The sequence below is a fragment of the Magallana gigas genome, chromosome 4 (genome assembly GCF_963853765.1).
Source record: "Magallana gigas chromosome 4, xbMagGiga1.1, whole genome shotgun sequence".
Taxonomy (NCBI): Eukaryota; Metazoa; Mollusca; class Bivalvia; order Ostreida; family Ostreidae; genus Magallana; species Magallana gigas.
The window spans coordinates 15,049,912-15,074,666 of NC_088856.1; the positions used below are offsets into that span (position 1 = coordinate 15,049,912).

Below are 24,755 nucleotides of genomic sequence, written 5' to 3' on the forward strand. Positions count from 1 at the left end.
TTATAGTAACATTGGCGATTTGCCTGCCTATAGCCAGGACTCTGCTTTCAGCAGAGCCCGGCTAAAAACACATTGGAAATCAAACAGAATTTCAATTTTCCAGATTGTTACATGTAGAGAACATTTTGGCATTAAAGATGAAATAATACACAAAAAAAATTTTCAACAGATTAAACAACACATCCTGGATGTTCACAGTAATTGTTTTACACGGAAAAATAAAAAACAAACGGATTACAACAAGAAGAACGAATTTTTACCTTTTTATTCGATTCAGCGAAGTCAACACATTTTAAAGTCAAAGAATAATATGAAATTCATTTTTACTACTGCCTTTTTTGTTCTATCATTTTAAGCATCTATAGTTTCCCTTTTTACAACTTCATACAAAGAATATCTATGATTCATGTAAGGAAACAAATGTAGTGCACACATTAAAAACATCAAGACGTTATAAATTTGAACTTACCTCTAGTGCAAATTATGATTTCAATTGTACTTTAATTTTTGTCTTTGGAATAAAGTTTAGCATGTAAATTATTGGCATACATCTGCGCAGGGGCACTATAAAAGTAGCTAAGACAGCCAATTCCTTCTGTTCAAACTTGATTTCATTTTTGCTTAGTTTTAATTTCGCTGATTACAGAAAATACTCAAACGCAAGAATTGTAACACTTGTTTTTAAGCAATGAGGTTAGCTATAAAAATTACAACATGAATAAGATTCTTCCTTCATCTATAGTACTGGAAGTTCGATTAGATTACATTGTATAATTATCGTATATAACGTCATCTTATTTCTCATAAAAGGATACGTCTCTAGGAAGGAAGGAACGTGGACATCAGTCCTTGTAAAGTCATAGCCAAGGGTTCTTACATCCTTCTCAAATTGATTTCTGTAATTTCTTGCACTCATACAATTCCCCTATCAATGAAAATAACATTGATAAACAGTGGAGTTCTGTCAAAGTCGTTATTATTTCCAATGATGATAGCAAGAATGGACACTCGAAAAATATAAATCATATAACGTTGCATGAAGTATGAAGTGAACAACAAATGTAAATCATTATTGATAATATTTCTACGATATAAAATGCAAATCACAGACAAAACATATAAGTTATCCGCATCGGAAGGCTCATAAATTGCAAAGAGGCGGGTGGAAGTGCCCTCCATCAAGACTATTTTTTTGAAAAAAAATTCCAATTAAAAAGTTTTTCTATAAAGTATTAACGCTGATTTGGTTAAATCAACAAGTATTTTTCTTACAGGTCAACGATTTTCTTCGTCATTACTTCCAGTAGTTTCAACACTAGAGATACACATGTAAAACATTTTTACCTCATTAAGATTAAATTTCGTTTTATTTAACAATCAATGATAATAAATGAAAAACTCACCCTTGCTAAGTATTTTCCACCAATTTTTAAAATCTTCATTGAAAATTCCAATATAGTACAGCTTGTTTCAAACGGATATTCGAAACCTAAAACCGATGAATAACGAATTTCATATAAATTATTTAATATCGAGAAGTCTACACAAGTCACTGAACAACTTTAGTATAATTCAAGGGTGGTTTCGTTGAATATACATCAATATACTGATTGTAAAACTTTTTGTGTTTACCAATCAAAACGGTTTTGCAAAATAATGCAATCATTAACAAAGTCGCGCTTAAACACGATTATAATGTTTATGACTCTAATTTTAGTTATTTGATAGTTTCATTAAGTGCTTGAATAGATGCAAAAGTATTTGCAATGAGTTTATCCCACACATAGCACACTTTCCATATTTTTACTAGCCCTTTCACTAAATTAATCATAATAACACAACATCTTACATTTTCCCAATGTCTTTACATACATTTAGTCCAACCATGGAAGCTTATAAATAGTGTTTATTAAAACTATACGTAGAACCATATACATGTATCTTATTGATGTTTCTTCTTCACTCACCGTATTTATCTTTGTCTACTGAAAATTCTGTGAGATCATTAATGACGTAATCATACTTGGTTCCTGACGTCAAAGCTTCTTTGAGCTCAAGAATACAATCACATATCTTGATCTGAAGCAAAATAAAAGCAAAAGAGGCTGTCATTATCTACCCCTCTATATAAGAAATCGCTAGAATAATTCCTAATAAAGATATAATTTGTCTACTGGAAAAGTCTTTCTCAGTTTTTTCTCTCTCTCAAAAAACACGTTTCTATTCATGACTACAGTTTTTAATATTATGAGAAAATGTATACATTCTTTCGTCATCTACATTTATTTGTATAATCATTTAAAATAATTGCACATGCCTTATAGTTTGCACCTTCCCATTTTTCAAGAGTATCCCCGCACACCTTTTTCATATGTTTACTGCAAGCTTTTATAACTTCTTCATCTATCTACAATAAAAGATTAAAATAATTTCAGATGCATTGATCACAACTAATTTAACTGTTTATGTTTTTTTTTTTCATTTTAGTGGATAGCAAATATATTCTTTGTACTGATAATTTATGCTATGGTTTTCCTAACTCAAAAACAGTTTATAAATTAAAGTTCTTACTTTCATTTTAGTTTGACTCTTACTTCCGCCATGAGAACATAAGCTGGTGACATTTTTAGAAGTTCGTGTAGGATTCCCCCGTCTCCACCACCCAATATCAGAATGGTTTTATCTTGAAATTCATTTCTTCCTAATCCCAGCAGAGTTTCTGTGTAAACCAAGTCGCTTTCACCAAGCACTGAAAGAGTTTCAAACAATGCATTAAATATTATTTTGAGACTGGCATTATCTGACTAACATATCATTTTTTTCTGAGTAGATTTTACAAGTGTTAGGTTGATTTTAAAATCGTGTAATTTCTGCGCTATGACAAATAACCAAGATATCTACCATGCAGTCTAACTGATATCATTATCGAGAAGTAGAACATTTCCGAATTCTCTAGATTTTGCAATCTTGATATTCTGCCATTTGCTGTCCGTCTCGAACACGATCTCTTCATAGTCCGTTTCAAACAACCGTTCATCACCTGTCTGACCATATGTCCATGTGATACCAGGTCCTCTTCTGATTGGGACACTTAAACTATAGGTATACAGAAATTAGGTAAATAGGCATTTCTGCGCTGTTAATTGATATTTTTTCTATAATTTTTTTTGCCAATAAAAAAATGAATTATTCAATTATTATGTAGTATTTACTTTGCAAAAAAGAAGAAATATAGATTGTGGTATATTACAGTAGTATTTATGAATAAACGTAAAGCCCTCTTCTGATTACTCTGAAAATAAAAAAGCATAGAAGTTGTTCGCCTGAGTAAAATTGTCTGCTGGATACTAGTATTCAAATCACTCATAATTCACTTACATTGTATAAATCACTTACATTTTTTTTTCAACATTTAAAAAGATATATTTTCTATTTTTTCAAATTATTGTTTCATGTCCTAATGTAGGAATCAAACGGTCTTTATAAAAAGAATGCTAATATACACTAGTATCACCGTACCTTAATTTTTAATGGAGAGAACCAATAAATATTAATTGTGCCGTCTGCTTAATGTATGTTCATTATATATCAAGAACGAACGCCTCAATTTGCAGATGTAAAAGTGATAAACTTTAAAAATCCAGAGCAATATTTATACTAATATAGTATTGCAATACTGTAAAGTACTGTTAAATTGTATGCTATGGCAATGTATGTAATGTATACGCCAATAAACTACTACTACTACGAAAAGTGAAAAACCGTGATGACAAACACAGAAAAGATATTTTTACAGACTACTTGAATGACAGACAAGCAAATTTAAAAATTACATGTATAAATCATACGAAAAAAAAGAAAAACAGAAAAGACAACCAACCACCAGAACAATCAAACAAAGAAACTATTAAAAAACAAAAATAAGCGAAAACAGAAAAAACAACAAAACAAAAATATCATTTTATAATTTCTTTTAACCCAGCTTACATTTTGGCATTTTCAGTGATGAGTTCAATGGTTATTAGGCCCATTTATGAATTAATGATGATCGGATGAATTATATATGTTTAAATTTGTCAGTAGATGGAACGTTTCTCCATTCATTTCCAGTCCTAGGTTTAAATGTTGTTTCCTTTTTTACAATTATCGGAGATTCAAGGAAGCTAATATGGGAATTGGCCTTATTTTTATGTATTCAATTTAGGCTTTGAACATTGAATGTAAATTGATTTTTCCTTTGAAAACGTTTACTAGATTAGCCAGATTCATTAAAATGACTGAGGTTTTAATGATTGAATGAATTTTAATTTATAAGGAATTTAGGATTACATTTAAATCAATTTTAAGATATAAACATATTATCATTAACAGGTGTCACAATGATTTAATGAATGTTGTAAATTTGCTTACCGACGGATAATCATAAAATGCCATAAAAAAAAAATTACCCTGTAATAATTTCATCTTAATGACAAGTATCTTAGGACGTTTAAAGTATCTTTGTAATGAGCACAACATTGTATTCCACACATTTTTATTGCGTGCTTTTTCAAATGTCAATAATCAAAGACTTGTCTGCTCTTCCAAAAAAAAAAAGGTTCCATATTGAGAGTAAAATTATCTTCAGGGATTATCATGGTTGAACAAAAGCTCTAAAGATCAAATTCCATGCATATTTTCTCAGAAATAAAGATGAAATAGAAAATGGAATGTGATGTTGAATGAAATGGATCTTTGAATTTTCAAACTGGTTTTTGGGGCGTTTCCTTTACAGGAAACAATGTGCTCTAATAGAGATCTTCAAAGAAAAGTCATTTTTGTGTATCCAAAAAACGTTATAGATAAATAGGAGTGAATGTCATATAGACAGATTCAGATTTAGGTTGATAAATTCTTTTCAAATGGTACAAAATTTAGAATAAATAATTTATAGATTTATATGATATCGATATATCGACTTTTGTTGCTGCTTATATTCGACGTTTTAATCCTCAAAAGTAATTTGCTCATGTGATTAGTTGAATGAAATGTCATTTTCTTTATAATATCATAAGTTGTCATGTTATTTTTGTATTAATGTTTATGATGAGTTGCATTAAATATTGAATCATTTTTTTTCATCAGATTTTGGGGTATCTTAGGGGGGCTGTTTGCGGTTGGAATCATTCTTATTGCTGTGACCTACATCGTTTGTCGATTCAGGTCTCCTAATAGTTGCAGTAAGTAAAACAAGTTGTGATATTTTTTTTCTTAAATATAAAATTTGGTTACATATTAATATCGCAAATATTGATTTTTCATCAATATTTCCTGAACATCATTATTCACGGATTTAGTGAATGAGTCGATGCACAAAATCAAATGATCATCAAAGCAGACAAAGTGTCAAATATTTCAATGAATAGGATACTTTTCTGTGACATAAGTATTCTCAAAACTTTGTATTTTACAAATTAAATGAAATCTGGTCACCAAAAATATCAATCAAACAACCTAACATAACTCATATTACATATGAACTATTTCTTTTTTTAAACTCTATCTTTATACAATTTTCAGTGAAAGATTATTCAGATGAAGAAATATTTGATGCAAATTCAGTGACATCACAACGACAACGGTCCTCGTTATTTGTGACAAAGTACTTTATGCGAAGAGAAAGTATTTGGAGATTAAAGACTAGAAGAAAATCGCAACTAACTGTGAAAGTGCATGGGACAAATTTAGGTCATGCAAGTACAAGCAAGTTAGCCGTTCGGGTAGAAAATTTATCGAAAACAACCTTAGTGAACAATTGAGTGTTGAAATCTACAAATGGAGGGGGGGGGAGGCTATAAAAATTCTCCTTCATCTCTACCGGAAGTGGTTGATTGAATTATTTTAGTGATACTGATTGATGGTTCTGCACCTTCGTAGTATCTACTCATACATGATTCTCAAATGATTATACATAAACCATGTTGTCTTATTTAGAAATACTAAGTACGTATGAAATTGTTAGAGAGAGAGAGAGAGAGAGAGAGAGAGAGAGAGAGAGAGAGAGAGAGAGAGTCTTTTGAAAGTGACAATACTAAAGGAACGAAAAAAAAATGGTGTACTGCAACAACGGAGCTACTCATTTTTATATATCTGTGTAACTTTTCTTTGCTTATAAGGTAACAGTAACGATCTAAATTGGAAGATAAGTTTACTAAAAAGTGGCAGCGTATCTGTTATCTAGTCATCATAATGTAGAATTCTTTATTCTTTTCATATACATGGGTATCATATCATACCTGTTAATATATTTACAAGCATTGTAAAGGAAGTTGTAACATTTAACTCTCTTGGGATTCATGGTCTCAAAAACGCGGATTATACTGAATGATATGGACACGAGATACATTGTAACTTGTTTATTAATGTGAAATATGTACAATGAAACATTTCAGTGTCAAAATTGTTGTTTACTTACGATTTTTATCTCGGGAGCATCGTTTGATTTAAGAAAGAATTAGCTAAACCGAACAGAATATATACTTTATTTTGATAGATTTCAGAATAATAAAGACATTATAAAATTTTAATTTTAGAATTATAGATATATTTATATATTTTTACTGCAATGTTATTTATTCACATCAAATTATGGACTCCTCCTTCAGATAATCTTTTTTGGAACTTCATAAACACAGTATCTCAAGTTTATGTAAGGAACTTAATTTAGTCTATAGCTATATTTGTCAAACTCAAGACGTTACTCAATTCAGACGCATCAATCTTTTGTCAACATCTTAAAACTTGCTGTATAAGTTATTTTCACCAAACTTTATTTCCTCACACAATCTATACTCTGTCCCGAGCTTTTGCTTCCACCCTTTTTTTGCCTGATATTTCGATAATCATAGACACCATTGTGCTCAAACTACGTGAATCCACTAATATGAAAAATGTCCAGATTATCTGTTTCGAAACGCCCCCTCTAGTGCGTCAGGTTTCAATACACATCCCAAAAAAGAAAGTCTACGGGGATTTAGCATTGCATCAGCCATTATAAAGCCCAGATGATATCGCTGAAAAATTACGCGAGGTATCCCGAATACATCCGAATGGAGAAAAGATGAAAACATTTCCCATTATAAATCTCCGTAAGAATTTTTTTTTTTTATATGTTTTTTATTTTGACATTTTCAATTCACAATTGCATATAAACTTGTCATTGGTATAATAGCAAGTGAAATTACAATTTCAAAAAAAAAAAATTTCTCATTAGCGTCTTATATGTATATAGAAATATGTATGCATATAAATATACAATTAGTGAAAGTTATAGGGGAGAAAGTTCAGAAGAAATTTGTTTTCGTTCCTGTGAACTTTAATGAGTGAAAAATGATAATTGTTCAATGACGATATCTTGGATATATTCCCTTACATCGATTTCAACTGTATTTCTCTCACAGGTATGTGTATTTTTATAAAACATCATAAAAAAGCGATGGAAGCAATAAATTGGAACGGACTATAGAGTTGTTGATTGATTTTCATCATTTTTTTCAAAGACATTTCAAACAAAAAAGATCAAATGCATTTTAGGTAACCTGAGTTTAGTATTGCTATCCGTTTTCGTCCGTCGTCGTGCGTTGTGCTTCGTCTGTCGTGTGTTAACAATTTTACATTTTTAACTTCTTCTTAAAAACTACAAGTCCAATTGTTACCATTTTTGATTATGGTAAGAGGAATCTAATTGTGACATTCATGGCTCTACCACCCCCGGGGCACCACAGATTGGGCCAAATATGCAAAAAAGCCAAATTAAAAAAAAATCTTCTTCTCTTCTCCCACACATATGAGAAAAAAACTGGTTGCATGGTTATAATGTCTATGAAGCCCTCTACTTAAATTTTGAAATTCATGACCCCTTGGGTCAGGGATTCTGGCTTTAGGTTGGAGCCAATATGGCCATATAGTAAAAATGTATTGAATCTTAGAAAATTTTCATCTCTACTCCAATATATATTTGTTAAAAACTAAAAGCATGGTCATGATGTACATGAAGCCCATTATTAAAACAGAGTGAGGGGTTGAAGCTCTAGGATGGGGCCAATATGCCGTATATTTAAATGTATTAAATCTTTAAAAATCGTCTTCTTAACTCCCATATATATTTGTTAAAAACTAAATGCATGATTATAATCTCCATGAAGCCCTCAACCAAATTTTTGAAATCCGTGGCCCCTTGATCAGGGGTTCAGGCTTTAAGGTGGGGCCAATAAGGCCATAAAGTAAAAATGTATTAAATCTTAGAAAATCTTCTTCTTTACTCCCATTTATATTTGTTAAAAACTAAATGTATGATTATAATGTTCATAAAGCCCTCTACCAAAATTGTGAAATTCATGACCCCTGTGTCAGGGGTTCGGGTTCTAGGGTGGGGCCAATATGGCCATATAGTAAAAATGGATTAAATCTTAAAAAATCTTCTTTACTCCAACACATGTGGACAAAAAACTGAATACATGGTTATGATGTCCGCTAACTCATCAACCAAATTTGTGAAATTCATGGCCCCTGGGTCAGGGGTTCAGGACGGGGAGCGGGGGGGGGGGGGGGGGTGGCGGCGCCGGCGCCGGCACTATAGTATTAATGCATATAATGTTAAAAATCTTCTCTATTCTCACACATCTGTATGAAAAACTGATTTCATAATGATGTTTACCAGGAAGTCCTGTACTAAACTTTAAAATTCCATGTCCCCTGGAGTATGGCTTTTGACTCTAGGGCAGGGCCAAAATAGATGTATAGGTGCTAATGCATATAATGTTTAAAAATTATTTCTTTCTCCCATACATCTGAAAGGAAAACTGAATTCATGATTTTGTAGACCAGATCTTTAAGTTTTTCACCAAACTTATAGGTTTCATAGTTCTTTTTAAACGCTTTTAGGCAGGGAGGTGGTCGTCATTACAGATTTATAATTTTTCTACTCCAGAATGAAAACTAATTAAATGCATATATAAGACTCCTCGACAAGTTTGTGTATGGGTTATATGCTACTCAAGTGACCGTTAAGGCCAATTGCCCTCTTGTTCTTGAATACGTGCTGATCTTATACTGTCATCTTGTCATATGGTCTTTTTTTTAAATATTTGATTTATATAAAAAAAACATTAAGAACTTTTCACTTCAGTAGTTTAAATTGCAAAAACGTACCATGAAATTAACTGTACAACTCCTGGTTTACATCATATAAAAAATCTTTACATTGTTTTAGTTATGCTATTATCTTAAACTATAGAAGGATACGTCTCTAGGAAAGAAGGAACGTGAACATCAGTCCTTGTAAAGTCATAGCCAAGGGTTTTAACATCCTCCTCAAATCGGTTGATGTCGTACCTTGCACTAAGACAGTCTCCCTGTATTGATGTATTGATATAGGATTAACATATAACCAGAACAGAATGCAATATGTTGTAATATCAACATTTTTCAGTGTCTTTGTCTTTGATAACACTAAGAATCGGTTTAAAAATATATAGTTCTATAAATTCAAATGACGTATTCTTGGGGCGCAAGCGGGATTTGAAAAATTCAATATCACATAAATGTGTCAATATTCTAATATCTAATCGTACAATTGCTGAAAATCATATAAATATAAGTAATAAGGAATCATTCTATGAATATATGAGGTGATAAAAAAATGATTAAATCTATCATAAAGCCCTTTGGTCTTTATTTGATTTGACCATGCCCCGACCAAAATTATCCCTCATTATATTTCTGGCATGAGTTTTACTAAGCTTCTCAAGTTTAAGATTTCATCGTAACCGTAAGTTACGATGAATATCTGTTTTACCATACTTCTTAACTTTAAGTTACGTCAAAAATATCATCGTAACTTACGACAGCCTATGGGCTACTCTAAGTTAAGAAATTTTCGTATTTTTTTAAATAAATGAATAAAAATGGCCGCCTGCTTATTGTTTATTGAAGTTTTAAGAGAAAATGAAGACAAGACTTTGCGTCGTGAACGCGTTTTCAGAGACAGGAGTCAAGTTCTAGATATGTTGACCTACAGCGAGCTCATTGGGCGATATAGATTTCCAAGGCGAGTTATTCTGCAGCTGACAGACGATGTCAAAGACTTCATACAGCCACAAACTTTGAGGTCGCATGCCATTCCAGCCCACATCCAGGTATTTTTATGGATATGACTTAACAGAGGAAATTCTAAATGAAAATAAACAGAAGCTGGACTTATAAAGCTTCCTATCAATCAAATTCTTACAAAATATTAATATCATAATACATCACACTCATGATATTGATAAAAAAAAATACACTTACTATGTTGGTTATGTTCAAAGAATGATTCCGAATGATATCCTTGCAAACATTTCTATTTGTCCACTATTTTGAAAGAAGGATGAAGAGTAACCAAAAGGGCCACAAATGTATTATTACTTCATCGAGTTGTTCCCCTTTAACCAGATTGTGTGTGATGAACCATACAAATAAAATAAAATTTAAATATTGCCTAAAAGATATATAAAGCATTTTTTGATTTATTGTGTAAAATTTATATCATTTCTTGTTGACAGTCAAGTATGGTTAGAATATATTTCCATACCTATACTAAGCAATATTATAGTTCAAGTATTAATCATAATATAGTAAAATGGTGATCAAGGAAATAAATTAATACATAGTTAAAGAATTAAAGAAATCAAAGGAGAGAGGCTTTTTTGTCATGGACTTTTTTTAGCTAAGTGAATAGACCTATGAAATTGTGTTAAGCCTAATGGGGTAGCCGCGGATATAAATGTATATGACATTTTTATCCGCTACTTGTGTTAATGTCTGGTTAAAAAATTCTGAACCTGCCCCCCCCCCCCCCCAAGCATCAAATAATGTTTTTTATCTTTGAAAAGTCTTTATTTCATTTAATTATTAGTACATGCATTGTAACCGGGTCTTGATGCAGATGACATAATAACACCAAGTTGATTTTATAGGGTTCGATTCCTTTTTCAATAAATTGTAGGAATATATGGTAAATGCAGGAAATCACACTAGAACAACACATACATAAAACATATATAAGCACACAACAAAGACAATACAAACACAAACATCGCACAGACATTGACATAAAACATATATTTACTTAGATCACCTATTAATATTATCAGCAAAGACCGACAATTTGATAATTTATATTTAAACAATAATTCCAAATGATCAGAAATATTTACGGTAATAAATATCAATAAAACTATATACATCAATGACAGAAACATATAGTTACCAATTTATGGAACTGAGTGCAGGTCCTATTTACTGGATCTCATATCATGAATTGATAACCATATTCAGTATACAATGAATATCGTAAATTTACTTTACTCCATTTAATTATATTCCTTTTTTCACTATAACTTCTATTAACTTTGTAACTCATGTGCTGTATTTATTATTTGTGTTAAAATGTTATTCTTCATGCAATCTCTTATGGGAGGAAATAAAGATAGAATAAATGAATGAACAGTCTGAGCAATTTAATGAATAAAACATTTACTTGTAGCTTTTCATGATAATTCATTACAAAGTTACACATACTTTATTATAAACATTCACTCTCACACTCATACTGGTCAAACTTTTTTATTTATCATTTGTTTATATCGTAAACCTATACTTTAGCAATTAATCATTAAAGTTTAAAAGAGAATCACTCTTAATACAGGTCTAAGATTGGAAATTGTTGTAAGTCATACAGTTGACAAGTCACACCCGCCTTCACTCTTCACCAAGTCTTGCAGAATTAATTAAAAAAACCAGATCACAAAAGAAATACTCCCGCCACTGTCAGAGACTCAGAGGTGACCAATACTGATTAATCAAAACGTAGAATAACAAAAACACCTTTATACTTTACTCTATATTTTTTGACCGAACCACTATTTTAAATAGGAGTGTTAAGGTTTAATCACACACAACACACAGTCAGTATTGCAGTGCAGCGCAAAGAGTGAGAGATTGAATGAATGAGTGAATGAATGATATGTGAATCAAAATACCTTAATACTATACAAAACTAAAATTAAAACTAAGTCACACTACTACATTTTATCATTATCTTTTATTCATTTTATTTTATTTACTTTTTTTTTTTTTGCTTGTCGAAGATTTTGAACTAATTTCCATGCTGCCCTCACCCTCTTTTATAAACATACTCAGGTGTGTAATGTCAACAGTACCTTTAAATCATTCCAGGTTCTAACATGCTTGCGTTTCCTGGCTAAAGGAGACTACCTCTCAGAAACAACAGACATTCATGGGATCTCTAAATCATCTGGTTGTCAGGCTGTTCATCGAGTGGTCGATGCTGCCTGCAAAGCTTTGCAGAACATCGAGTTCCCTACAAGGAGGGAACACATTTCCCGTATCAAAGCGTCGTTCTACAAGATTGCTGGGTTCCCAAATGTGATTGGTGCCATCGATGGGACTCAGATACCCATACAAGGCATGGGAACAGATGATGAACATCTGTATGTCTGCAGAAAGGGTTTTCATTCCATAAACGTGCAAGCGGTTGTAGACGCAGATTTAAGGTTTGGATATTAAAACTCTCAATTTATATAAAGATGAATTGCTAATTAAAAGTTTAAACGTTTATATATACACCAAAGAAATACTTATGTTTTTATTGTTCAAATATTAATTGATTTCCAGGTTCACAAATGCCGTCTGCAAATTCCCAGGAGCAACCCATGATGCATTCATTTTGCAAAACAGCTCCTTGCCAAATTTGATTGAAAGCCTTCAGGATGGAGGTTGGCTGATAGGCGATTCGGGTTATCCCCTTAAAGAGTGGCTGATGACTCCTATCAGCAACCCGAGGAGTGGACAAGAAGAGCGGTACAATTCGGCTCACTGTCGTACTAGAAATGCTATTGAAAGGGCATTTGGTGTGCTTAAAGCACGTTTCAGGTACGTCACCTTTTAATCAAAATATCAAATTTAATTCAGATCAGGAAATGGTGTATTGAAAAAAAGGATTTTCTTCTAAAAGAGTGAAAAGCCCAAACCAGACAAATGCACGAAAATAATTGAATGTGCTATGAGGCTACACAACTTGGCCATAAATGAGAGGGTGCCTCTCATGGTAGAAACTGAGGAAGAAGATGATGTCCAGCAACCATTTGCTCCAGTTATCCCCAACAATTGTACTGCAGCAATGCTGAGAGATAGACTTGTACAAAGATTTTGAAGAGGTATTTTGGTTTTAAGTTGCTGCAATTTTCATGTTAAAATTGTTTGGGTAAATTGGAAGTCTTGCTATTCTATTGACCAACAATAAAATGATTTCCAGACTTCGATTAGTCATATATTTGTTGAGACCCTTTTTTGAGGTTCTGATTGAAGCAAAACTACATTATTGTCGCCAAGTACACAAATCGATTTGTTATATATTGCATTGTACAGGAATCTTTATTATGATAAAATTAAAGTTTTGTTTTCACCCATTATATCACAAAGGTTTAAGTACACACAGAATTATTATATTAGCATCTTTAGGTAGCAAAAAAAATTTCTCAGAAATACAGCTCACATTGCTTTAAATGTTACTTTATTATGATGACAGAAGTTAAATAAGTGTACATGGACAATATATATCAATATAAAAAAACTAATACATGTACTAGCATTTTGATATAATAGTAACCAGTTCACAAAACAATCAACATATAACAAGCAGTTTCTAATCTGAAAAACCATTATATTGGATTCTGTAATCAACAATTTTCTCTCCATTTTTAACAATTTATCATCAGAGACTTTCATCAGGACTCCACAACAAGAGGCCAATGGGCCACATCGCTCACCTGAGGAACAATAGGTATGATAAAATCAGCTCAATGGAGTCATAATACAAACTATCTGGACAATATACAATAATTCATGTAAATCCTGTATAAATAAAATCCATTTTCCCCTGGATATTCTTATGTTTATAATCATTAGTCCCTTTTCTAACAGGATGATTTTATAGTCATATCATGTGTTGAGTATTGCAGTTCTCAAAAAGATCCCTAACAATAGTTTATATATGGGATATAAACGTAGAGTAAACTCTCAATCTTCTCGTGAGGCCAAAGAATTGTCCTGGGGCCAAAGTCTTAACAATTATAAAGAATCATCTGGATGATTAGTTTCTGAGAAGATTTTTAAAGATTTACCCTATAAATTCCTTTGTTAAACTTTGACCCCCCCCCCCCATTGTGGCCCCACCCTACCCCTGGGGATCATTATTTTCACAACTTTGAATCTACACTACCTGAGGATGCTTTCACACAAGTTCCAGCTTTCCTGGCTGATTAGTTTCTGAGAAGAAGATTTTTAAAGATTAACTGTGTATATTCCTATGTAAAACGTCGATCTCCCATTGTGGCCCAAACCTACCCCCGGGGGTCATGATTTTCACAAATTTGAATCTTCACTACATAAGGATGCATCCACACAAGTGTCAGCTTTCCTGGCCGATTAGTTTCTGAGAAGAAGATTTTTAAAGATTTACTTTTTATATTCATATGTTAAACTTCGACCCTCCATTGTGGCCCCACCCTATCCCCAGGGGTCATGATTTTCACATCTTTGAATCTACACTACCTGAGGATGCTTCCACACAAGTTCCAGCTTTCCTGGCCGATTAGTTTCTGAGAAGAGGATTTCTAAAGATTTACTCTATATATTCATCTGTTAAACTTCGACGCCCCATTGTGGCCCCATTCTCAGGTGAGCTAAAAAGGTTAAGTTTACAATTCAATAAGTTGGTTTCTGGAAGAACAGATTTTGAAAATTTTCGTAATAAATATTGACAATTTTTTTACTTTTTAAAGCGCTAAGCATAGCTCAGCCCTTTATTGTCGTTAGACTTCAACTTCCGGTGCATCGAATAACTGCTCCCTCTAAGCAAAAGTATACATCATTTAAACTGGTTAGGGAACCAGTTTCAGGGGTTTATGCACATAACTGCACGGGCTATTGTGAATCTAATTTACGGGTTATTGTGAAATTAATGTACGGGGCTTACATACATCATTGCAGGGACTGTCATGCAGTGATGAGGAAATATAGTGCGTATACAGAAGCTGAAATGCTATATACAAATATCTGTTATATACATACAGAAGCTGGGTTAGCGCTTTTCAGTACTATCAGTACTTTGATTTAATCTTTAGCTTTTAAGATCTGTGTACAAACATAGAATTGTTAGCAAATCTCTGTATCTTGCTTATAATTCGAAGCAAGCACTCAAAAATGGTTAGTAAATAGAAATTGTTAACAATTAAACACAAGAAACATGCACTACATGTATAACAAATAAAGAACACAATTTATTTTTTCGAAATGAATCATATATATACATGTATATACCTACATATTTCCGTAAGCGATATCAAACTCTATTTAAACTGAATAAACTAGAGAAAATGCCGAGCATCTCAACAAAAACCTATTGCATTAATCCACCATTACGCAAAAAATAATGCCGAATTACCGATAGAATGAATTGTATATCAGTACTCCTACATCAGATTTTGCTTAATTTGCGCAGGTAAACAGTTAACGTAACTGTTTGATTTACCGAAGTCTCTGTTTGATTTGATACGTAAAAATCACGAAATACAGACGACAGTTTCCAGGTTACAAAGCATAAATAATGAACACGAAACGAAAATCAGAACAAGCTAACATCAACATCATGTGTGAAAACTGTCAACGCATTGAAATATTTAGCCTCAATTTACTTCACAAAATCGGCACGAATATATTTTGCATGTTTCAAAAATTTCCCTTCATACGCGAACTGTTGCACAACAAGCAAATTCATCATAGTCAGATCGACCCTTTTTCGTATAATGTCATGGCTGCTTTAAACAAAGAACCTCGTTTTAGAAGTATGGAATACGAGTCTTGGTAAAATGGGTAAGCAAAACCAGGCCGTGGCAAAATAAAAGCCGGGGCAGATCGGCAATCGTCAATTCCAAATACGCATTATTTTGCAGCAATATTTACAGCAAATAAAAATATACTGGTCCATCAAATATCCTGAAATTTCAATGAGATTGGCAGATTAATAACTGCTTATCTTTTGTTTTGCCCAGGCCAAGTCTTGTCTACCCATTTTACCGTATGCCGAATCCGAGGCTATTAAACTGATTAAAACACGCCTTTCCTTTATTATTATTTTCGTAATAACTCAGATTTGAAACAGAATTAGACCTTAATTTTTGCAATTTATATTTTCCTTCCCATAAGGATAATTCATGCTAAACTACGTTGAATTGGAATCAGTAGTTCTTGAGACGAAGATTTTTAAAAATGCACCCCCCTTTTCTACAGTTTTAAGGTTTTCTCCGCTTTGAATACAGATCGGACTTTTATTTCTGCAATTTATATTCGCCCTCCCATAAGGATGCTTTGTGCCAAATTTGGTTGAAATTGGATAAGCGGTTTTAGAGAAGTTCAAAATGTAAAAAGTTTACAGACGGAGACAGACGGACGGACAGACGGACGGACGGACGGACGGACAGACGGACGACGGACAAAAAGTGATCAGAATAGCTCACTTGAGCTTTCAGCTCAGGTGAGCTAAAAATACAAAGTCTTACAAATTAATAAATGTACCAGCAATTCTTTTTTATTAGCATTAAGATATGTAACTACAGTTTTCCCTATAAATAATATCATGAAATTTCAACAAGAGACCCATAGTTCACATACAGCAGTAATATGAAACATTTTTTGAATATTGTAATGATTTTAAATTACCATAAATTAGAATGTAGCTTAGTAGTTCTTGAGAAGAAGATTTTTATAAAGATTTTACCCAATGATTTTTATGAAGAACTATTTTGAGGGTCATTGTCTTAACAATTTAAAATCTTTACTAAATATAGAAGCTTTGATATAAATATTCTTTAGGAGAAGATATTAACCTACCTTAAGTTTTTTAGTGCATATATTAAGAGAATTCAATTACAGGAGATAACGACAATGACAATGGTTGAGAATTTCCAGACAGGTGCATGGAGTTGCTTATGGATTCAACTGCAATGGTGCTTCTGCGTTGTAGTTCAAGCATTTCTTCAAGAATCTTGATTTTTCTGGATCTGTATGTCTCCAGTTTAGAAATCTTCCCCTCTTCCATAGATAACAGCTGTGATATGTGTACCGGAACTTCATTTTCTTTTAAAGAAAAGTTTTAGAAAGCATGAGAATAGGTTTTCTTTTTTTTAAATGTCAATTCATTCTAACAAAGTCAATAAGGTTTTTTTTCTTTAAGGTTTTATCTACACTAAATAGACTGCTGACATTTAACAAACATTTTTTTTAACTAACCTCCTAGTGTAAGACTTGCATGAGAAAAAATGGCTGTCATGTATATTATTTGTTGAAATCAAACTTAATAAGATATCATTATGACAAAGTAGTTTGATGGACAACTTTTTAGTTGTCTTTAACAATATCACTGACCATATGCCTCCTTAAAGAATTAAAATTCACTTTACAAGGCTCGAATTCATTGTTACCTTTCCTTTGCACCCTTGTCTGTTTTCTTGGCCTTTCTTGACTTTGACTAGACTCGCCTGAAATTAAATTTGTAATACTGTAAAACGAGAAAATATGGCGCACTACAAATTTTAGCGCCTTTGGCGCAACTGCCTCTGAGCGCTAAAATTAATAGTGCGCCAACGATTTTCCAAATGTATTAAATTTCTTCAAGTTGCAAAACAATAACGTCAGTCCATTTTAAGGCAATATAGAAGTGTTCATCTAAATATCAGATGCTGTCGGTTCTGTTTGTTTAAACAATTACTCAGGTAAACGGTATGGGTTATCGGGTATAAGCGCCTAAACATACATTAATTAATTCAGTTTTAATTTTTTTTTTAAATCTCTCATTAGCACCTTGAAAATTGGGCTTCTCCCCATGCCACTTCTATTTAGCGCCTCGAGGTGAAAATGTGATTAAGCGTGGCGATCGTTAACGCTGACAATACATGATTGATCATAATTTCTTTGATCTCTGATTAGTGGATATAAAGATAACAAGACGATACCTATTTTCATGGTAGCATTCAATTTCACTTTTAGTTTCGGGACTCTTCTAGTGTTATCCAAGTCGTCAATTCAAAGTCCGATAACTCAAATTTGTTTACCAACAAAAATTACACATCATCGCCAATAATGGAAGTTTTCATATCTATCTACTGACGATTTACGCCTAAATTTTGGGCGTGATCGTTTATCAAACAAAAACATTATTTGTATCCTTTTTATAAAGAAAAGATGCATGCGCTAAATTATAATTACGCTAATGTACTGGCACTTGCGTTTGCGCTAAAATACGTATGCGCCAAATTTTCTCGTTTTACAGTAATTCAATATCCATTTGTAATGCAATATTACACTTGTATAAACTTGTATAAACTTTTTTTATGCCTTCACAATCATTAGTGATTAAAAACCTATCAATTTGTATAAAGTTATATTATGTTGATATTTTTTGTCTCATGCTATCAAACTTTTGATACAATATTGTTAAATTGTTATTCATTACATTAATTGTGTTGTTTTAAACTTACTCTCAAAATCCATGTCTTTGTATGTGCTGTTGTTGATACTTGTCATTCGTTTGATAGAAAGAATATGATTAATGAAACAAAATTATCAATCGAAAAAATTATGTTCAAAGAAATTATTATATAGTTAATAATATGCATTTCATGAAAATAGATATTCAATTCAATAAGTATATATCAGTTATCTTGTGTGAAGGGATCATCAGATCTAGTACATGTACATACTTGCACATGGGGTTGAAGCAGACTCGCTCAGTTCTGAATTTTCTGATGCTGGAACTTCATGGATAATAATCCCTGCAGGTACCACTGGGGATGGTATACTTTCTACAAAATGATTAATAAGGTTACTTTTTGCTATTAGAAACTGAGACACTTCTTATGATAAACATAATGGTGGATGGTTTGAATAAAAAAACTTGTTTAAAATATTCAACATCAAGAACTATATTATTTTATTTTATGAAAAATTGCATCAACATGAAAAGTTTGTATTACATGTGATTACAGTCTGGGTGTAGTGAGTTACCTTAGGTTAATATCAATGTGAAAATTCATAAATATATATAAAAAGCCAATTTACCACATTCTGCGGTATCAACTCCACCACTGATGCCTTCAAGTGCAAAATCTGATAAAGACTGTAGAACCTTTAAAAAATAGCATACCTTTACTAAAGGAAATGATTTGTTCAAGACAGACAGACAAATATTTTGTAACTTATATTCATAAGAATTTTTTGTTAGTATTTACCAAATTTTCCCAATTTTTGAACATGAAATTTGGGGCTGGTCCTCCTCCTGTCTGTTTCATTGATCTCCTCCTCTCTACTTCCTTTTTTTGTCAGACTTTGCATGTCTGCCCATTTTATCTTCATTTCCTCGGTTGTTCTGTTGACCATTGCAACAGCGTTGACTCTATTAGCATATAAATATTTGCCTTAGGTACTTAAATATATGTTTTTAATATATCAAATTTGTGCAGTTGTAGAGTGTATCTGTGTACACATATACATGTATTTGCACATTGTTTGTGCTTATAGCCTTATAGATAATGAATTTGTGAAAAAAAATGACAAAATGTATCTAAAAAGTTTCAACTCATTTTTTTAATATTTCAAAATCCTGAAACCATCTTAAAAAGTTATATTGCCAGTAATATTGACCTAACCCACAACAGCTGATTGAGTAACTCAGTCAATTTATGGGGCCAATATGTATAATATATATATGAGAAATATTGTTTATTATATCCGTATATGAAAGATATATCAGTATTATATTTAACATTCACATGAGAGAAAAAAAAATCTTAAAATTAAGCTACTGCATTGTTTCTGTATGATGTATATTACTGATAAATGAGAGAGTTATTTTTAACATTGTTAAAGATTTATTATCAAGGACCAAGCAAAATTTATCACTATGATGGGACAGGTACACACAGGCATGGGACAATGACTTTTTTCATAGAAGAAAAGTATGGAACAAAACTTTTTTTTAGCATTTGATAACACCCATGGGACAAACACTTTTTTAAAATGAGTTGCAGTTATCAACTTAAGAATTTTTTTTTTTATTTTAACTTTCTTTATTTTAAAGAAAAAAAATCTATTAAAAAAAAAACTTATTCAAGAGGGAGTTACTCCCCTTGTTATCCAAAACTGTCACTTGTCACCTATAACTTACCTTTAACTCACACTAACATCCTCTGAAACGATATCTTGTCTTAAAATTAGAAAACTTATGCAATTCTGAGAAAAAGTATGCCTCGCATTGCCAATTCCATTGAGGTTTAAGAAAAATATGGCCATTTAAGTGAACCCACCATTTCCACTTTTCCATTATTAACATAGAGTCATAGGGCTCCCTTTAGTTAAACATATTTATTATAATCTTTTTAATATCAATTGTTGTTCAGCCTCCTTTAATAAGAAACCTTATTCAGTACTACACACATTTACATGATAATATCATGATAAAAGCCTCATATCACTTAGAAATACCCTTACATGTATCATCCTCCCCCTATCTTTAGATTTTCATAAAAAGCATCAGTTTGAAATAGTGATAAATAGACCCCTTCACGATAACTGTGGTACTGCTCTCTTGCAGGGCAAAATGATATACTTTGCCAAAATTTCAGTACGTAGAAAATTAAATGACGTAAATAAAACAATTGACGTTATATGTCATATCTAACCAAACTTTGTAATTTTGCCCTGCGAATGAGCAGTACCACAGTTACCGTGAAGGGGTTAATTTTCCCTGGTCCCTAAATAAAACAGAACATAGCCATGAAGATATTTGACATTTTTGAAAAATTATTTCAAAACTGAATCGCAGTAATTAAATCATTTTGTTGAAAAATCTATGAATACAGAAATATTTCCAGAAACTAATTTTATTGTGAATTTCCTCTATTATTTACCTCAGTGATGTTCAGCTTACATCTGATTACTATATCTAACAATTTGCTGTCCTTTAAAAAAGGACTACAATACGTGGACCATTTGCATGTGTTTCCACGAAAACGTGAAAGCCTTACGATTATCAGAGATTCCACCGACTCTAGCCCTCTGCTTTTAACCACTAAATTTGTACGTTGTATTACGAATACATGTATGTATAGCCCTGACTTTTTATCTCAGAATTTAAAGGATTCATATTTCTAAAATAATTATGATCTATCTATGAATGAAGCTTGCATGTATAATATCAGGCATTTGGTGAGTTCTACTATTTGCACACACATTACGATTCGCACTACTTTGTTAACTACGCAGTGACAGCTTTGCGTAAATAAAAAAATTCATATTTTGAAGCATTTTTCTTGAGATTTAAACTTTTATACAGTGACATAATTATTCAATCAGAGTTAAATGCTTAAACAAATTTAATCGGGAAGTTCTCTAGCCTCGCCTACTATAAAAGTAAAGTAAGTTACATGTGTATTCGTAAAACAACAAAACATAGCTAATTATGCTTTTTGATGCATATTGTAGTTTTGGCATAACATCAATTTATTTCATAATACCGCTAGTTCATATCACATGCCAATCATTTCTTTATAAGGAATACTTTGTTTCTGTACTGTTTACCGACAACTTTACAATTACAGCGCCTTTGAACTTATGTGTGCATATGCCACGGAGTCCCGATCCCGATTCAGATAAACGTGTGCTAGCCTGGTTCCCTGAGCTACCCATTACGCACAGGAACCAGGCTAGCTCATGCCCAGGCTGAATTTTCCCCATAGCATCCGGTTTAACCTCGCTTATATATTTTCTGCGTGGACCTCAGGGTCCACGCAAAAATATCCCGACGTCATATGTCAATTTCAGCGTGTGCTAGCCTACTTTATGTAAAGCATACAGTGTTTTCCCCAGAAAATTTTTGATGCATGGGGGGGGGAGTTTGGCAGCGTTGGTGCGCGGTGCAACGGAACAGCGCCCCAGCCAGCGCAAAATCACTGCACGTAATAGTACATGTACTACAAGTTGCGAACTATAATTGATGCATTCTCATGAAATCTACATCAACAAGTATTATTTCATTTTATTTGTAATTCATATATTTATCCTTAATTTTTCTGGTTTTTTCTAGCAAAACTAATAGCATTTTTTTTAAAATAAATTTTTTCAAGAGGCATTTACAAGAAATATAGATTCAAAAAGCAGTTCTAACACCTTCTGTTTTATTCATTTTCCTTTTATATATAGAGGAGTTTACTTTGTGTGTGTGTGTGGGGGGGGGGGGGGAGGGGGGGATGGTTACAAGAAAAAGGCAGAACCATGAAATTACAGCAATCTTGTTTCAACTTATTCTGGACAGTCGACATTTTTTGTTTAAATTTGGGGTTTATATGAAAGTTTCTGGGATAATTTGATAATTTAAATTAAATTAAATTTAGTTACTGTACTATAACTTGGCAGTCAGTCCCTATACATGTGATTCCACACAATCATTTTCAGAGGCATACTTTACTGTACTATACGATGTATCGAGTCATGTGATATCGCTTCCATGTATTACTTGCAGTTAACTGTATTTTTTTTTCTTTATTGGGTACATTTGCTCAAGTTTCCAATATTTTTACGGCAAATAAACAGTTCAAGCATGTCGCAACCAAGCTAACACCATCGAGTGAACATTGTGCTATTTTTAGATCTTGGAAAATCCACAACATTCGATAATGGCGGATTTGTCAAAGAAGGCACATTTCAGTAAAACTAGAAGTAATCACATCTCTAATTATGCATTCATTACCGATTAATAAACTCACTTTCAATATATCTGAATCATAAGCCAAGTCTTTTAACCGTTAACCACGTGTGCCCCCTTGCCGAGATCGATGTCGAAGTAAGCGACGCTCTCTGCGGGTGCAAGCGTTTTTATGAAGATTGAACGGAATAATGACAATTTTACATCTACTTATCACTGTTAAGATGTGAAATAATTAGAAAAAGATATTTTGCTTTATTATATTATATTTATAAAATTCTTTCAAACACTGTCCTCAAATGAATATATTTAATACATTTAGAACAACTGAATAAAAAATGTAATTAGTCTTCAATATCTGTACTCCAGTGTAACAATCATTATATAGTCTTTCATGCATTGGAATTATATGGCAAGATTATGTGAACTTAATTTATATTCTGGGTAGGTCCTATGTAGAGAGAATTGTTTTGTTAAACTTTTAAAACAACCGATATATGGTGCTATAACATTGTCATTGTATGTGCTATCATATCATTTCTAAGGATTTGAGGTCCAATTTTGATACTTTCTCCAAATTACTTACTGGTTAGCGATATCCTGCCACAGTTGATTTTTCCTCTCAGAAGTTATAAAAGCGGAAAACTTCCCCTTTAAAACTCGGAAGTGCGGAGCTACGGCCTCTGCTAAAGCCATTAGCTCCGACTCACCCCAGTTGGGTTTTCTCCGTTTCAACTCTTTCTCCATAGTTGAAAACAGTTTCACAGACGATAAAATGTAAATAGCCGCGAAAACGAAAGTGCCCTCTGCGCTTGCGCAGCGTTCGTAACTACGAATATTCACACCTCCGTTATAAGAGAGTTCCATTACAAAAACTTGCGAACGTTTCGTAAGTTAAGGTTACGAATAAAACTTACGAACACGTTAGTAAAACAGAACATTCTTATCTTAGGTTAAATCTTACGAAGTTCTTAAGTAATAATATTTTTGCGTAAGATAAGAAGCTTAGTAAAACTCATGCCTGAAAAGGATTCCTTATTCCTTAATTCAAGGCATATTTCCAATGATCTTTAAAAATCATTGCAAGAGACTAACCATGATATGTTGCTGCTAAGCCTTTTTATAGTAACTTTTAAGGGTATACATTTTATCTAATATAATTGAAAATATCAATCTCTTATAAATAACATTTAAAGAAAAAAAATGATATTTCAAACAAGGTGACGTCATAATAGACAGTCAGCCAAGGCAAGAACATGTTGATTTTCTTACGGGCGGCGGAATATCACCAAAGACCGTGTGAAGCTGAGGATATTTTGGAAATGAACTTCGCACAAAATTGAATTCGTGAATTCTTTGTTGCTGAGAAAATTACGGCGATCAGTTTTCAATTATATTCCTAAATTTTGGTGTGTTTTATCATATAACAAATAACTGTTCGCGACTTATAAACAAGGTGACGACATAATAGACAGTCAGTCAAGACCAGTAAACAACGGACGCGCAATGCGATGCGTTGCTATCATAAGGGATATAGGGATTTGCGAATTACTGTGAAGTAAAATCAGGTAGAACATCTGACACAGGGCGAAAAACCACCTTTAAGCAAGTCCTTAAAGGTGGCTTAAAGGTGACTTAAAGGAGCTTAAAGGCTATACAACCTTTAAGCCGCCTTTAAGTCACCTTTAAGCAAGTGCTTATAGGTCCTTAATGTCCAAACTTCTTTAAGCTACCTTTAAGCCACCTTTAAGCCACCTTTAAGCATCTTTAAGTGGCATTTACGCTCTCTTTACACTGCCTTTACACTGTCTTTAAGTGGCCTTTAAGTCAATATTGATCAAGCTGAACAATAAAAACATATATTAAATGCAAAAGCTCTTTTATAGAGATGGGAGGGGGT

General features: G+C 32.5%; 2 protein-coding genes across 2 annotated transcripts in view; one reads left to right on the forward strand and one right to left on the reverse strand.

Annotated features, from left to right (window-relative positions):
- Positions 1-259: 259 nt before the first annotated feature.
- Positions 260-24,755, reverse strand: part of LOC105326122 (spermine synthase) — an 85,463-nt gene continuing 60,967 nt past the window's right edge. The window contains exons 6-12 of the mRNA XM_066081429.1: positions 2,915-3,096; positions 2,595-2,749; positions 2,318-2,407; positions 1,968-2,079; positions 1,404-1,489; positions 816-925; positions 260-397 (exon numbers count right to left, since the gene is read on the reverse strand). Coding sequence (XP_065937501.1) covers positions 352-397; positions 816-925; positions 1,404-1,489; positions 1,968-2,079; positions 2,318-2,407; positions 2,595-2,749; positions 2,915-3,096 — 781 coding nt within the window. The 3' untranslated portion in view covers positions 260-351. The remainder of the gene's footprint in view (positions 398-815; positions 926-1,403; positions 1,490-1,967; positions 2,080-2,317; positions 2,408-2,594; positions 2,750-2,914; positions 3,097-24,755) is intronic.
- Positions 9,907-12,988, forward strand: LOC117685997 (putative nuclease HARBI1). Its single transcript, XM_066082015.1, has 3 exons — positions 9,907-10,175; positions 12,256-12,593; positions 12,715-12,988. Exons 1-3 carry the CDS (start codon positions 9,945-9,947, stop codon positions 12,986-12,988), a joined length of 843 nt encoding a protein of 280 aa, XP_065938087.1. The 5' UTR covers positions 9,907-9,944.